At 43.1% G+C, this 14,824-nt stretch overlaps 2 protein-coding genes across 2 annotated transcripts in view; both read left to right on the top strand.

Moving 5' to 3' along the window:
- Positions 1 to 3,255: 3,255 nt before the first annotated feature.
- LOC311312818 (patched domain-containing protein 3-like) lies at positions 3,256 to 12,183 on the top strand (the record flags this gene model as incomplete). Its single annotated transcript, XM_084442825.1, has 5 exons — positions 3,256 to 3,630; positions 4,082 to 4,203; positions 4,600 to 4,745; positions 4,909 to 6,444; positions 12,176 to 12,183. The coding sequence occupies 5 exons, from the start codon at positions 3,256 to 3,258 to the stop codon at positions 12,181 to 12,183; spliced, it is 2,187 nt and encodes a 728-aa protein (XP_084298951.1).
- A 1,467-nt stretch (positions 12,184 to 13,650) lies between these two features.
- gpr158a (G protein-coupled receptor 158a) overlaps positions 13,651 to 14,824 on the top strand; it is a gene marked incomplete at its 3' end in the record, with an annotated part of 65,164 nt that continues 63,990 nt past the window's right edge. Inside the window, 2 exon segments of the mRNA XM_084443676.1 lie at positions 13,651 to 13,918; positions 13,921 to 14,536. Coding sequence (XP_084299802.1) covers positions 13,657 to 13,918; positions 13,921 to 14,536 — 878 coding nt within the window. The 5' untranslated portion in view covers positions 13,651 to 13,656.

The raw sequence follows: 14,824 nt of genomic DNA, 5'->3' as shown, positions 1-14,824 counted from the left end.
GTACATTATACATCACAGTCAAGGCAGGAGGGGATTGAGAAACACACCACAGATTTGTTTCAAGATACTTTCAAAAAGTCTTATTGGAGAAATTAAAAAATGTGATAAAGGAGTTTGAAGTTGAGGTCTGTGCATGTTTTACATTGCCATAATGTTATCATTTGAATGTGTACAAGTAATGTATGATGATTTGATATTGATTATGATTTTGAAATGTGTATACTTTGTAACCAGGGCGTCATTGCAAATGAGAACCTTGGTCTCAATGGGTTTTCCCCTGCGTAAATAAAGGTCAAATAAAAATAAACAATAAAATGGAATTCCATTGTTTTCAATGACGTATGCCCTTGCCATCACCTTCTCTGGGATATCTTGCCTGTGTTAAGTAGTGATCACGCTCTCAGATTCAAAGCTTACTATTGTTTACACTGATGCCATTTCACATAGTCGTATCCAATACAGAAACCATTTTGACATATATTGCTGCATACTGATGAATCATTTTAATCTGTGACTGCAAATACAGTATACAGTATAACTATATTGGTAGCTGTGTAAATACATGTGATATTTACCGAAGGTGTCATACTATCAGAATCTGATTTTTGGTATATTAGAAGTAAAGTATATTAAAGGAGCAGTATGCAGTTTGTGATTTGCTGTTAGACTTAGGAAAAGTATTGAAAGATTTTTAAAAATGCAGCCGACAAAGTTCCCCACCCCTCCCTATAGGCCTCCCTCTAAAGCCCCTCCTCCAAACTGGGGGAAAACAAATGACCCTCACTAGGCAGGCAGGTAGGTTGACAGGCAGGTGAGCCATCCAATCATTTGAAGTTGGCACCTCAAAATGATTGGACACACTTATTACAGTTCTGCGACTTACACAGATTACGGATTTATTTCATTTTAGTGCTTGCGCACTTTGTTGTTGGGATGTAATGGGAATCGCAAAAAATAATAACCGAAAGTGCTTCAGAGCAAAACCGCATACCGGCCGCGGGCGACTCTCAAGCAATTTCAGACAATGTCTAGATGTTATATACAGACAATATTCTCAACATGCAATCCACAATATATATGATTTTCCCTTCCTGTTTCCTGGTTCTTGAAGAGTACATTACATTACAGTAATTTCGCTGACGCTTTTATCCAAAGCGTCTTACGATAATTGCATTTAAAATAGGAAAAGCCAATGTACTACTACTTGCTAGAACTCACAAGTGCATCTCCTTTCTAAAACAAGTGACTAATAGCATAATCTAGTGCTGAAGGCAAAGTGCAATAATAGCAAACTTAAAATACAATAGGTGCTTAAGAGGGAGGATCGTGGTAGTACTTCTTGAAGAGATGAGTTTTGAAGGTCGGGAGGGGGTGTACAGTTTAACCATGGCCTGGAGGGAGCTTTTCCTTTTATTGCCCCGTAGGCTAGTACTAGAGTTTTAAAGTGGTACTAGAGTTTTAAAGTGGATCCTGTCCTTTTTTGTGGCTAATCCGAACCAGTCCATGATGGAAGAACACAGGACGGATTTGAGGACTACAGAGTAGAATAGAATAGAATAGAATAGAATAGAATAGAATAGAACTTTATTGTCCACCGAGGTGGAAAATTGTCTTTGGCTCACCATACACAAAAAACAACAACATAAGAAGCCAAAAGGCAGTTAATAAGACAACATATATAAACAGACAGACAAGGTAAGTTAGACATTAAAGCAATTAATGTCTCTGGTTTTATCTTGTTGGTTCCTTAGTGGAGTTGAGGATACTAATGGAACTTGGAATAAAGGACATTTTTTGTCGCCAGAGGAACTCTATAGCGCCTCCCAGAGCTCAGAGGCTCAAACTGACTGAATAAAGGATGGGAGCTGTCTGCCAAGATACTCCTGGCCTTCTTCCTCGTCCTTTACAGGTCAGGTGACCAAACCAAACAGGAAAGTGAAAAGTTAAAACGCTCTCGAGGAGACTTTTGTACACCAGCTCTAAAATCTCCTGACGAACACCGAAGCCACAGAGTCTTCTCAGAAGGTAGAGTCGCAGCTCCTGTGACAGACCATACTTCCTCAGTTGCCACCGAAAGTATATCCTCTGCTGGGCCTTTTTGAAGATGGAGTTGATGCTGCTCTCCTACTTCATGTCGTGGGAAAAGGTCGTTCCCAGAAACTTGAAGGTCTTCGCGGTTAACACAGGGCTGTTGGATATTGTGATTGGGAGCAGTGTTGAGGGGTGTCTCCTAAAGTACACTGTTATCTCCACAGTCTTAAGCGTGTTCAGCTCCAGGCTGTTCTGACTGCACCAGAGCATGAACGGTTCAACCTCCCACCAATATGCAGATTCGTCATCATCTTGGATGAGTCTGATGGCCGTAGTGTCGTCTGCAAACTTTAACAGCATGGGTTTAACAGCGTGGGTCCTTGGAGGTGCAGTCGTTGGCGTAGGGGGAGAAGAGGCGTGGGGAGAGGACAAATCCCTGGGGAGCACCAGTGCTGGCTGTCTGTACGCCAGAGGTCCCTTCCCCCAGCCTCACCTGCTGTCTCTTACCTGCCAGGCCTGATGAAGTTGTCTTAGTCTGGCTGTGAACCATGGCTTGTTATTGCTGCGTGTGCCGAAGGTCTTGGTTGGCACACACACACGTGTCTTCACAAAAGATGTCACCCTGTCATGGCAAGATGTCCCCCTGTCAGGCAGTTCATCCAGGTTGCCGGTTGTGGCTTCAGAAACACTGAAATCGGTGCAGTCAAAACATCCTCGCACCTCCTGCTTTGCCTCACTGGTCCATTTCTTCATTGTTGTGACCAGAGGCTTTGCAGATCTTAGTTTAGTTACATGGCAGTCAAGGTGGAGGAGGAGGTTGAGGAGCACACTATTGTTTTCAATCACGTATGCCCTTGCCATCACCTCGCTATCATATCCTGCACACAAAAATATCTCCTGTTTACATTCTGTCAGTGTTTGTAGAGTGTGACCATATGGGCATGTCCATATTTCTACTGTGGTTGGATTGATAAGTAACTATGCCTTTGTTTTGTTTTTTTACTAGAAACCAACAATAATTTATAGTATGTTCTCACACTTGATATGTGTATAAAGAATTAACTGTTTTTACCTTTGAAATCTACACCCAACACCCAAACGTTTACTGTCGGTCAGGTGAACCAGAGAGTTACTTCAGTATAAATAGCGAGCTGACTTGACACATTATTTTAAATCAGCCAGAGGAGTGATCCAGTTCAACACATGTACATTGCCTGTACAGTAATGGGCTACAAACGCACAGACTGTATTGAGAAGCCCCTGGCCAATCTGTTTGAGAAGCTTGGATGGGTGGTGGGCTCCTATCCTGTCTGGTTTTTCATCTTACCTCTGATTGTGTCGGCATCTCTGGGTGGAGGATTTTACTTTCTGGATGACCGGCTTGACAATGACTTTGAACGACAGTTCACACCAAAGAATGGACCCTCCAAGAGAGCCAGAGACTTTGTCAAAGACAACTTCCCTCAAGATGGTTCCACTTTCTCGAGACAGAGACTGTACAGTGAAGGGAACTTTGCATCAATAATTGCCTCAGCCAATGATGGGTCAAATATACTAAGCAAAGATGCCTTTGAGGACATTATCAAACTGAACAGTAAAGTAAACAGCCTGTCTGTTAATGTGGATCGTAGAGAGCTGAGGTATTGCAATTTATGTGCAAAATCCAATGGAAATTGTGTGTCTAATGATATACTGGAAATGATCAACTACGACGCTGGCAGAATTGAGCAGATAGACATTACTTTCCCCTTTTATCTGAGCACATTTAAACCAGTCTTTCTTGGCTCTACCATGGGTGGGGTCGAAGAAAATGTCACTGGTGTAGTCAAAAGTGCCAGGGCTATAAGACTTGTGTACTTCTTGGAGAAGCATGAAATGGCAGAAGCGTGGTTGGGCGAATTCCAGAGGGTACTATCAAAAGAGAGGGAAAACAAGCATATCAAGGTACGTATGTTCAGTATGAGCGGTGTTGACTGGAACTGAGGGTATGTACCCCTGTGTACTATAGGTAGTTGTGTAAATACAGTACATGTGATATTTACATCCACAGGTGTCATACTTTACCTCGCAGTCAAGGCAAGAGGAGGTTGAGAAACACACCGCAGATGGAATTCCATTATTTTCAATCACGTATGCCCTTGGCATCACCTTCTCTGTGATTTCTTGCCTGAGGTAATTGTTCTCGGATTTAAAGCTTACTCCTGTTTACATTGATGCCACATAGTTGTATCCAATACAAAAACTGTAATCTGAAGTGTGTATTGCTGCATACTGATGAATAATTTTAATCCATGACTGCAAATATACTTAGTATAGAGTATATCTAATAGCCCTGGATCAATTACATTGAACATTTTTGAAGTAACTGAGGTGAGTTTGATTTGGCTCCCAGTTGGCAGTTCTTGGACTCATCTGTTTGTTTCTTTGCACTTGTAACGTACACCAGTGCACACCAAATATTTGACGGTATTTGCAAATATTTGACCAGGTCTGAAACCTAACACAATACAAAACATCACTTAACATCAGTTAACAGACGTTACTAATGAACTCTGTCCTTTGTGTTAGGCTGGACAACGTGAGGAACAAGGTGTGGGTATCAGCTGTTGGTGTCCTGTCTGCTGGCCTGGCTGTCTTGTCCTCATTTGGGTTGCTGCTCTACATTGGGATGCCCTTCGTCATCATCGTGGCCAACTCTCCTTTCTTGATACTTGGTAAGAGGGCACAACGTTTTTTAAGATAGTGTTGTGCAGTATTTGAGTAAAGAGCCACCTTTAGAGTATGCCATCATTGTCACCTATCTAATGGTTCACCCATCTAATGTGACATACCTTTATGTCACCAATATAAAGTTAATGATAAGTGAATATTTTTCAGGAATTGGTGTTGATGACATGTTCATCATGGTGTCTAACTGGCAGCAGACCAAGGTCAAGGACCCAGTCGCAGTGAGAATGGCCCACACCTACAAAGAGGCGGCCATGTCCATCACCATCACCACCTTGACGGACGTCCTAGGTTTCTGTATTGGTCTCAGGTCCGACTTTCAATCTATGCAATCGTTCTGTCTGTATACAAGTACCTCTATCCTATTCTGCTATATTTACAACATCACATTTGTTGGAGCTTTCCTAGCCCTGAATGGGAGGAGAGAGGCCAGCAACAGACACTGGCTAACGTGCATGGAGGTTCCATTGGTGGACCCCGACGAATGTTCTAGTGGGTACAGTATCTGCTGTGTAGGAGGGGACTATGATAAAGACACTGGTACTGAGAAAGAACAACCAATCAGTGGCTTCTTCAAGAGGTCCTATGGTCCACTGCTGATAAGACCATGGACCAAAGCAGTGGTGATCTTGATATATGCAGGATATCTGGCAGTAAGTATTTACGGGTGCTTCAATATACAGCAGGGAATCGATCTTCGGGATTTGGCAGCTGATGATTCCTATGTCATCAAGTACTATGACGATGATAGGCAGTACTTCTCTAATTATGGTCCTAATGTTATGGTAATAGTCGCTGAGGAATTTCAATACTGGGATCAGAAGAAAAGGTCTGATCTTCAGTCCTGCATGGATGACTTTAAAAATCTGCGCTTCATAGATAAGGATCTTTACACATCCTGGCTCGATGCCTATCAAGACTATGGACAAATCACAGATATGAATGTTAATGATGAAGTTGTCTTTATTGCTAATCTATCTTCTTTTTTTAATATGGCTCCTGACCTTAAACAAGACGTGAATGTCACCAATAGTATCATCCATGCTTCGCGCTTCTTCCTCCAGACCGTTCACATAGCCAATGCCAGTATGGAGATAGAAATGTTCACCAGTCTAAAAGACACTGCAAAGAGATGCACTGTTGCCAGTTTAATGGTCTATCACCCATCATTCATCCTCTATGACCAGTACGATGTGATAGTCAGCAGCACTGTCGAGAACATCGGCATCAACACAGCAGTGATGCTGTTAGTCTCTCTCCTGCTGATTCCCAACCCTCTCGTTTCCATCTGGGTCACTTTCTCCATTGGTTCAGTCATAGTGGGCGTCACCGGTTTCATGGCGTTGTGGGGCGTGAACCTTGACTGCATATCCATGATCATTCTGGTAGTCTGCATAGGGTTTACTGTGGACTTCTCCGCACACATATCCTATAGCTTTGTCTCCAGTAACAAAGAGAGTGCCAATGAAAGAGTCATCGATGCTCTTTTTACTTTGGGCTACCCCATAACGCAAGGAGCAATGTCAACTATTTTGGGTGTGGTGTCGTTAGCTTCATCGAAGAATCATAGTTTCAGGATTTTGTTTAAGATCATGGTTTTGGTCATGGTGTTTGGGCTGGTTCACGGTATCACGTTTATACCTGTTTTTCTGACATTATTTACATGTTGCCCAAATAACAGCAAAGGTGAGATGAAACAAGATGGCCTTGACTGGGCGATGCAACATAACAACAAGCAAGATGAAAAGAAACTTGATAACAATTACAGTACCTATGGCAATGAGGGCTTTATAACTGATACTAGCGCTGTGTGATTAGTACACAACACACCCACACTTGACTTACTGTATTTGATATGAAAGCATACAACTAAAATACCTTACACAAACAACAAGGACACAGACCCTGGTTCTCCATGGATGCTGCAAAAATACATTATTATCCAATACAGCCATGTGCCAATGATATTTTCAATATGATGCACATACAACCAAACAACAGCAGTTTTCGTGAATGAAAGGTGCATATGTGACACAACAAATGTAATGTACTGTAATATGTACATATGTACACTGTAATATGTTATCTGTATTTTTCTGTATGTTCTGTGTATATGGTGTATAAACATATTATGTTTTGTTAATCATTTTTAATAATATAGGAAACAATTCACTAAATATGGCACTATTGCTTATCTGATGTATTGTCATGTATTAAAAATATTCAACTATGTAGCTAAGTTTAGAGTTTCACTGGGGGGGAGTGAAACATCGACACCCACACGAAGAAGACGTTTAGAGTTTCAATTGGTTTTGGGGGATGACTACTTTGTTTTTTTTAAACTTATTGATACATGTTAAAGCTACATGAGATATCTCGGCACTTTGGCGGCCTCTCTGGTCGTGATAAAATCGGTACTGCATTTTAAGAACCACACTTCCCACAGTTCCCCACTCACACGCTATAATGATGGGGAAAATATGATAACAAATGTGCGTGGAGCAGACTGGATTGGAAGATTGTAGCTACTTCAATGGACTTTCTGGAAGGATGGCTTCAATGCAGGTAAATACCGGTCTTCTTTCTTTTATGTGCATGTAGATAAATTTGCGGGGCGAAGTGTTTGTTGTCTTCCTGATATTGTGACATGCAAAACGCGTCACTTCCACTTCCACCACAAGATTTCCCGCCAGTGTACTAGCCAGTACACCGAAATTCTTAAATAATAAATTCACAGGGTCTCATGCAGTCTCATGTCATGAAAACAATTGTTGGGGTCTTGCTAAGTCCAATTCATAACCTAATAGCAAGTAAAGGTGAATATTGAACTATAAAAAAGTGATCTCAATTGAGCTTTAAAAACTATTTGGATTGTTCTACATGGTCTAAACATGAAAAGCGGCATGTTTAAGGTGCTGGTCCTTTACTTGACAAATGGGATCCTGTGAACAGATTCTAACTTAGATGCAAGGTGAGAAATATGCCCTTGAAGTAGAGTTGGATAGAGCCGTTTGGTTTGTCCGTTTGATAAGCAGGATAATACACTTTTTAATAAGGATATAAAGTTGCCTCAAGACAAACTTGTAAGCTACTCTACCACATTATCTTTCTGTTCTTGGGGGCCTTAACATATATATGTACAGTATGTTACTTAAGTATGTTTTACATTTTGTTAATCACTGTGCGTTTTGTCTATTTTATGAGATTGTTTTTCATATGCCTGTGGTGACAGTTGTCATGGAATTTTACACCTAGTCTCAAGACTATTCAGATTCATATCTTTTCTTTCAATACCTATTCATCCAGTCCCCTGCCTTTTGCTATTGTAAACACCTCAACCTTTTGTTTCTCTCTGTCTTTTGTAATTGTAAACACCTCCTCTACCTCGCTCTTCCTCCTCTCTTTGTTTAAGTCAGAAGGGCCACACCTTCGTCTTCCCCGTCCTGGCTCAGACCTTTTGTTTTCTTTGTTCATATTAAAAGTGCGTTCCATCCCTCGACCACTGTGTGATATCCGTCACCTTACGATGACGTATAGACGACTCAGCCAATCAAATGTCGGCTGCACCACATCGTTGGTTTGAGCAGATATAAGGAGAAGATTTGGCGAGCTGATTTACTTCTGTTGGTGAACCACTCTGTGTTTTATCTTGAGGTCCGTTTGCAATCGTATTGTTTTCTTAATAAATCTGACTGAACCTATTTTTGAGCGAACCTGGGCTTTGGCAAATACTTCATTTTTCTCAACTACACAGTATTCCTGTAGATGACTCAACAAGCATGCGATATTACCATGTAGGGGGTTATCGGGACGATCGTTGTCAGACATTGTGGAGCAGCGTCTTATCAGTTTCCATTCAGACAGAAAATTAGCCGTGGTTTATCGCAGATTTATAACGGTTTTCTTTAAATCATGAGAAAAAGGTGCCTTTCAACTGTAATGCCAACCTGTATTCAGCATGGTGCTCTAACTTCTTTACTGCATGTCTTTATCAGACATTCATTGCCTATGAACCCTTCTTCTAAAACGTGACAAATGTGGTTGCGTCATTCCACCTGTGAAATGAAGTGAAGAAGCCCTCGGCCAATCATTTTGAGAGACTTGGATGGGTGGTGGGCTCCTATCCTGTCTGGTTTTTCATCTTACCTCTGATTGTGTCAGCATCTCTGGGACTGAATTTACTTTACTTTCTAAATGACCGGGTCGATAATGACACAGAACGACCAAAGAAAGGCCCTCTAAGATAGACAGATACTTTGTCAAAGACAACTTTCCCTATGATGACTCCATGTTCTCAAGTCAGAGACTTTGCATCAATAATAGCTTTATAGAGTGAAACAAATATATTGACCAAAGATGCCTTTGAGGACATCATCCAATGAACAATCAGATAATCAGTGTATCTATTAACCGGGACCGGAAAATGTTTAGATTCAGCAATTATGCGCGAAGGCCAATGGAGATTGTGTGCCAAATGACAGATGATCAACTATAATGTGAGCAGCATTGCGCAGACAGACTTCGCTGTGTGAGAGTGAACTTGTGTGAGAGTGAACCCTCAAGGCTTCGTCGAGAGTACCTGAGCAGAAAAACTCTTCTACTACTTGAGCCATGAAACCCCCAAAGAAACAGCGGCTGCTCCCTCTGGGTCACTTTCTCCATTGGTTCAGTCATAGTGGGCGTCACCGGTTTCATGGCGTTGTGGGGCATGAACCTTGACTGCATATCCATGATCATTCTGGTAGTCTGCATAGGGTTTACTGTGGACTTCTCCGCACACATATCCTATTGATTTGTCTCAAGCAAGAAACCAACAGCTGATGAAAAGATAGTTGATGCTGTCTCCGTGTTGGGCTATCCCTTTTTGCAAGGGGCCCTGTCCGTTATTTTGGGTGTGGTAGTGTTAAAGACATCAAATATTCATATCTTCAGGACTTCTTTTAAGATCATGTTCTTGGTCATGATGATTGGGTTGGTTCATGGTATTAATTTTATTCATGTGTTTTTATTGTTTTTTTATTGTTTTTAAGTGTTTACAGGCAGCTCAGATAAATGCAAAAGTAAGGCAACGCAATTTTATAACTACTTTTGGTAACACATTAAAATACACTATCAAATGGAGAACTTAAATATCTTAGTGATTTTTTCATTCTTCTCAAATAAAGCACTTTATTGATTTCCTAAACGTTAACGTTTTGTTTTGTATTTTGTTACATGTCTATAGTCTTTGACATAGTTTCAATTTACCCGATTCTTTAGTCGCAAGTTTATTTATTTGATGAAGAGGGACAATGTACATTGATGTTATGCTACAGTATGTTACATGATCATACACTGCACATGTGTTTAATTGCACTGACTGAGGTTGCTTAGATTAAGGGGCCTGTAATGAACTCTGACAGGTCTATAGTACAGTAGGTCAGAGAGCTGTCCAGTATACTTTGATCAGCTGTCTACGATCTTAATCATGTGATTTAATCAAAAGGAACATTAATGAGATACTATATTCCTGTATCCATTTAATGTAATTAAATTGCTGTACAAATGCACACTACTAGCATTGTGTGCCACTTTGAATCCACATACAACCACATAGTTATCATTTTTTACCTTTTCATGTGTCAAATTTGTATACATAAAACAATAATCCTTTTTACTCTATTGACCCTATCAAGTACAGTATCCCAGCAGGGTCCTGGGTTCACATAGTTGAGCGTCTCTACTTTTGGCGTGGGTTTCCCGTGCTGCTGGCTGGTCCATAAACACAGCAGAGTCCTGGATCCAGTCAGGCGCTGCTCCCCTGCTGGCCCACACAGCAAACAGGCCAGCTCCCAGCTGTCCCCCTGCCTCACGCCTGTCTACCCGCACGCCGCTCCCTGAACGAATGCCTCCAGACCACTCAGCGTGACGGGACAGGCCCGTATACCCGCAGGAGATGGAGGGAGAGGGAGAGAGATAGAGAGAGAGGGGGGGGGGAGAGAGGGAGAGTGACAGAGAGAGAGAGAGAGAGAGGGGGGGGGGGAGGGAGAGGGAGAGAGAGAGAGAGGGGGGGGGAGAGAGGGAGAGTGACAGAGAGAGAGGGAGAGAGAGAAAGGGGGAGAGAGGGAGAGTGACAGAGAGAGAGGGGGGAGAGAGAGAGAGAGGGGGGAGAGAGAGGGTGAGTGACAGAGAGAGAGGGAGAGAGAGAGGGGGAGAGAGGGAGGGAGAGAGAAGGGGGGGAGAGAGAGGGAGAGAGACAGAGAGAGAGGGAGAGAGAGAGGGGGGAGAGAGAGAGAGAGGGGGGGGAGAGAGGGAGAGTGACAGAGAGAGAGGGAGAGAGAGGTGGAGGGGAGAGGGAGAGAGAAGGGGGGGAGAGAGAGAGGGGGGAGAGAGACAGAGAGAGAGGGAGAGAGAGGTGGAGGGGAGAGGGAGGGAGAAGGGGGGGAGAAAGAGAGAGGGGGAGAGAGAGAGAGAGAGTGGGGAGAGAGAGAGAGGGAGAGAGAGGGGGGGGAGAAAGAGAGAGAGACAGAGACAGAGAAAGAGAGGGGGGAGGGGTGGTGGTGGTGGTGATTGAAACACTGAACCAATTAAGACAGACAGACAGTTGACCAATAAAGCTGTGATCCTCCCAATGTAGGTTGCTTGACTAACACCGGCAGCTATAACCGATTAACACATATTATAAATACAGATTGTGTGTATGAGTGTAATAATAATGATAATAATTAATTTTATTTATAAAACACTTTTCATTGTCAGACAGTCTTAAAGTGCACAGTGAATATGATCTAATGGAGATTTAAGGTAAATACACAACATTCACAACTGGATTCAAACAGGCATACAGTAGTAGCTTAACGTAAAGTAATAGTTAACCTGACATGAACATGTTCCTGATATTTTCCTGGCAGAGATTGAGTCGAAGGCGAGCCATTTGTTAACAAGAAAATACTGGATCTTTAAATCTGTATTTCACTGAAATGGCAGCTTCTCCCCTCTGGCTTAGTTTTCTTAGGTGGACACACTTACGGATATTCACTCAAGGGGAATAGGCTATCAAAAGATCATGTCGCTAATTCAGTTACTTGATTATGGTGATCGTTTGAGAGGGTATGAGGAGACAACAAAAAGTAGGCTACAGTCAACGTAGCAGCCTTGCTATATTGATGGTCTTGGTCGTAAAGCACATTGTTGATGGCTTTAAATATTCATAGGTCCCATCACACATCTCCCATATAGAACAGACGTGATGTGGGAGACCAATGCAGTGGTAGTCACATGATTTAATGCTCCCTGGTCCATATTCAATATAAAAGTTGCAAACACAGCGGGGGCGGGAGAGGGCACTTAACGGTGTTTTCAGTTTTCACTGCTGTGTGCGAAACTGAAAAAGGGCTGCTTGTGTGACGTGTTGTGCACGTGTTGTAAATCCACACAGATGATTGACACCGTGATGTTACTATCATAAACAGATTAACAATTACGCCCTGGCACTGATCTCGGATGCTAAAACGAGAATATATATATATTCTTTTGGTGACACGTGAACCATTGACACACATCCAAGGAAAGATGAAGTTGTCTTCTGATAGAATGTTGCTTACAGAGGATTAAGCGGCTGTGCAGTGGCGATGACTCATTGCACCATGATTCACAACTTTAAACGTTTTGCATTCAGGCTGTTCGATGTGCCAATTGGGTCTCCCCGACCTCTTTTTAAAATGTGCGCAGAAACGTTGGATCTGCAAAGCAAAATCCACGAACGACAATATGAATGGCCCATTTAGAGCTCTTTGATGTGAAATATAAAACATTTACTTCGGCGATTTGGGGGAAGCGGGTTTTCAGTCAAGACCTGGACATCTTAGATGAAATGACTGGTTTACGCGTGGCTATTCAATATGCCTATGCGTGCGCATAGACGAAGCATCAACATCATTACACAGATCTTCAGCAGGTTGACAAACTCACAAGATTGCACCACTTCTTACAACGATGGTAGACTATGTGTGTATTCTAGGCTAGCCTAGCCTACACATGCCTAATCCAACGTATTTCAAGAGATGGCATCGTTTTTAACACTTTAAATCACATTAGATCAATGGTGGATTATGATGGAATATCCACGTATGCTATCCCACATTAGATCAACGATAGTCTTGTTTTTAATAAACGTTTAACAGCATACTATATAGCGTAAAAGATCACAGTCTTCAGAGCGAGTAATTCCTTGCTGTATTTCTCGAGCGCAGCTTTCAGCACTGGACAGCTCCTTACGCCGCTCCACCTAACGCGCGCGCTCAGCGGAATGATTGACAGCGGAAACGGCCATACGCGAATCAAGAGCACTTTAGGAGCCCTATAAGATAATGAAGAAGACGGGCTTTAAGAACGAGTGGTTCCCCCGACGTCCCCACGGTTTAGTTACCGCTTGTTGTGGACGGAAGAGGGCGGAGTGTGCTTGTCATCCAAGTGTGAAGTAGCGTAGCCTACTGACTAGGAGGTTCTCCACAAAACCTGATTCCGTCCCTTCCCGATTCAGGCTGATTTGTAGGCTACAAGCATCACAGTTGAGAGAGAGGACGTCAACTCGCAAGCCCGTCTTGGGTGTTCCTTGAATTGGCGTACCGCACGGAATCTGAGGGGATATACCAGCTGCAGGGATTGCCCACATCAACAAACTGGACGTGACATATATGCAAGAGATTTAAAAAAACAAAAAAACAAAAAAACAAGGGATTTGACGAAATAGGCAAGTGTGCTTATATTAAACAGCGGAGGAGCCTGGAACTTGCGTGGATATCCACAGGTGACAGTGATGCTTTTTTAACTGAAAAAGCGGTCGTGGCGGTCGTGCCCCAGCACTAGGTTTACCGAGCACCGACCCTGTCGCCAAACATCTGTGAACGGCTTAGGGACATGGCTGTTTTCCGGTTATCGCTACTGTTGCAAGTGGGATTTGTAATCGGATCAAATTATAGATACGTAGAGTCGTTAGAGCACGAGAAAGATATCATAGCACCGCAACCGATTTACAACACTCACGTCCGCCAGCGACAGGCGCACCTCCGCGCGTCTCATTCTCCAAAAGGCTCGAGAGAGCGCTCCGTGCTGCCGCAGAAAATAGAGGAGCATCTTCCCCGGGTTGTCACGGCTTTCCTGCACACCGGGAACTCTAGCACTTGAAACACGCCAACTGCTCACGGAGATATGAGCTCAGTACTTCGCGGGGGAGATCGCATATAGCCCCGCATAATTCCATGCACAGCGTGCTGGATACAGTGATGCACGCGACTAACTTCCTAAACATGATACTACAAGCCAACAGGTCCAGGGAGCAGAGCCTCCGCCGAGATATAGAGTGGTACCATGCGCTCGTCAGGAGTGTTTTAGAGGGGGACTCGAAGATCCACCGGGCCGTGGTCACGTTCAACATAGAGCCGTCTGTCGACGGGCCCTCGGTGTTTCTCCAGGCAACTAGAGCCGGAGGAGAAATAGTTCTCCAGGACCTCTCTAGCACGGCCCACCATCATTTAAAAAACCGAACAGCCGACACTGAGTGGTACCACGATGTCAAAGACAAAAAGAAGCCCCATTTCCACAAACGTGTGTTGAGCCAAGATTTCAAATCAGTTGACGCGTCTTTGAGGAGAGGAGAGAGTTTCATTCCTGATAAAACCCACATCAAGTGGTCAGCGCCATACCTGGAGTGTGAAAATGGAAATTTCAACCCACGCTGGCTTTTGACCCTATCCGCTGGTTTCTATGGCCTCAAGACAGATCTTGCGCCAGATTTCAGGTAAGTCTGTGTTTTTGTCGATGAGAATATTAGGCTACTATTATCCTATTTCAACCTGCGATCCATCGTGTGTGTTGTTATTCCAATAGACTTCAGCTGAAAAGCGGCATCTAGCATACACGTCATATTTAATTTGGTTGAAAACGATAAATGTTGGATTTTAGTGGCTGTATGGGGATAGACATTCGCTTCTTTCAATGAGCAGCGCGAGAGGAATCTCTTGATTCCAAGTTCTTAACCTCTTCAGTCTCACAACGCGCCAGGGCGTCACAGCAGGTGCGGATGATG

The sequence above is a fragment of the Borostomias antarcticus genome (assembly GCF_949987555.1).
Source record: "Borostomias antarcticus genome assembly, chromosome: 9".
Lineage (NCBI taxonomy): Eukaryota > Metazoa > Chordata > Actinopteri > Stomiiformes > Stomiidae > Borostomias > Borostomias antarcticus.
The sequence above is the reverse complement of the archived record's forward strand: the minus strand, read 5'-3'. Positions and strand labels throughout refer to the sequence as shown.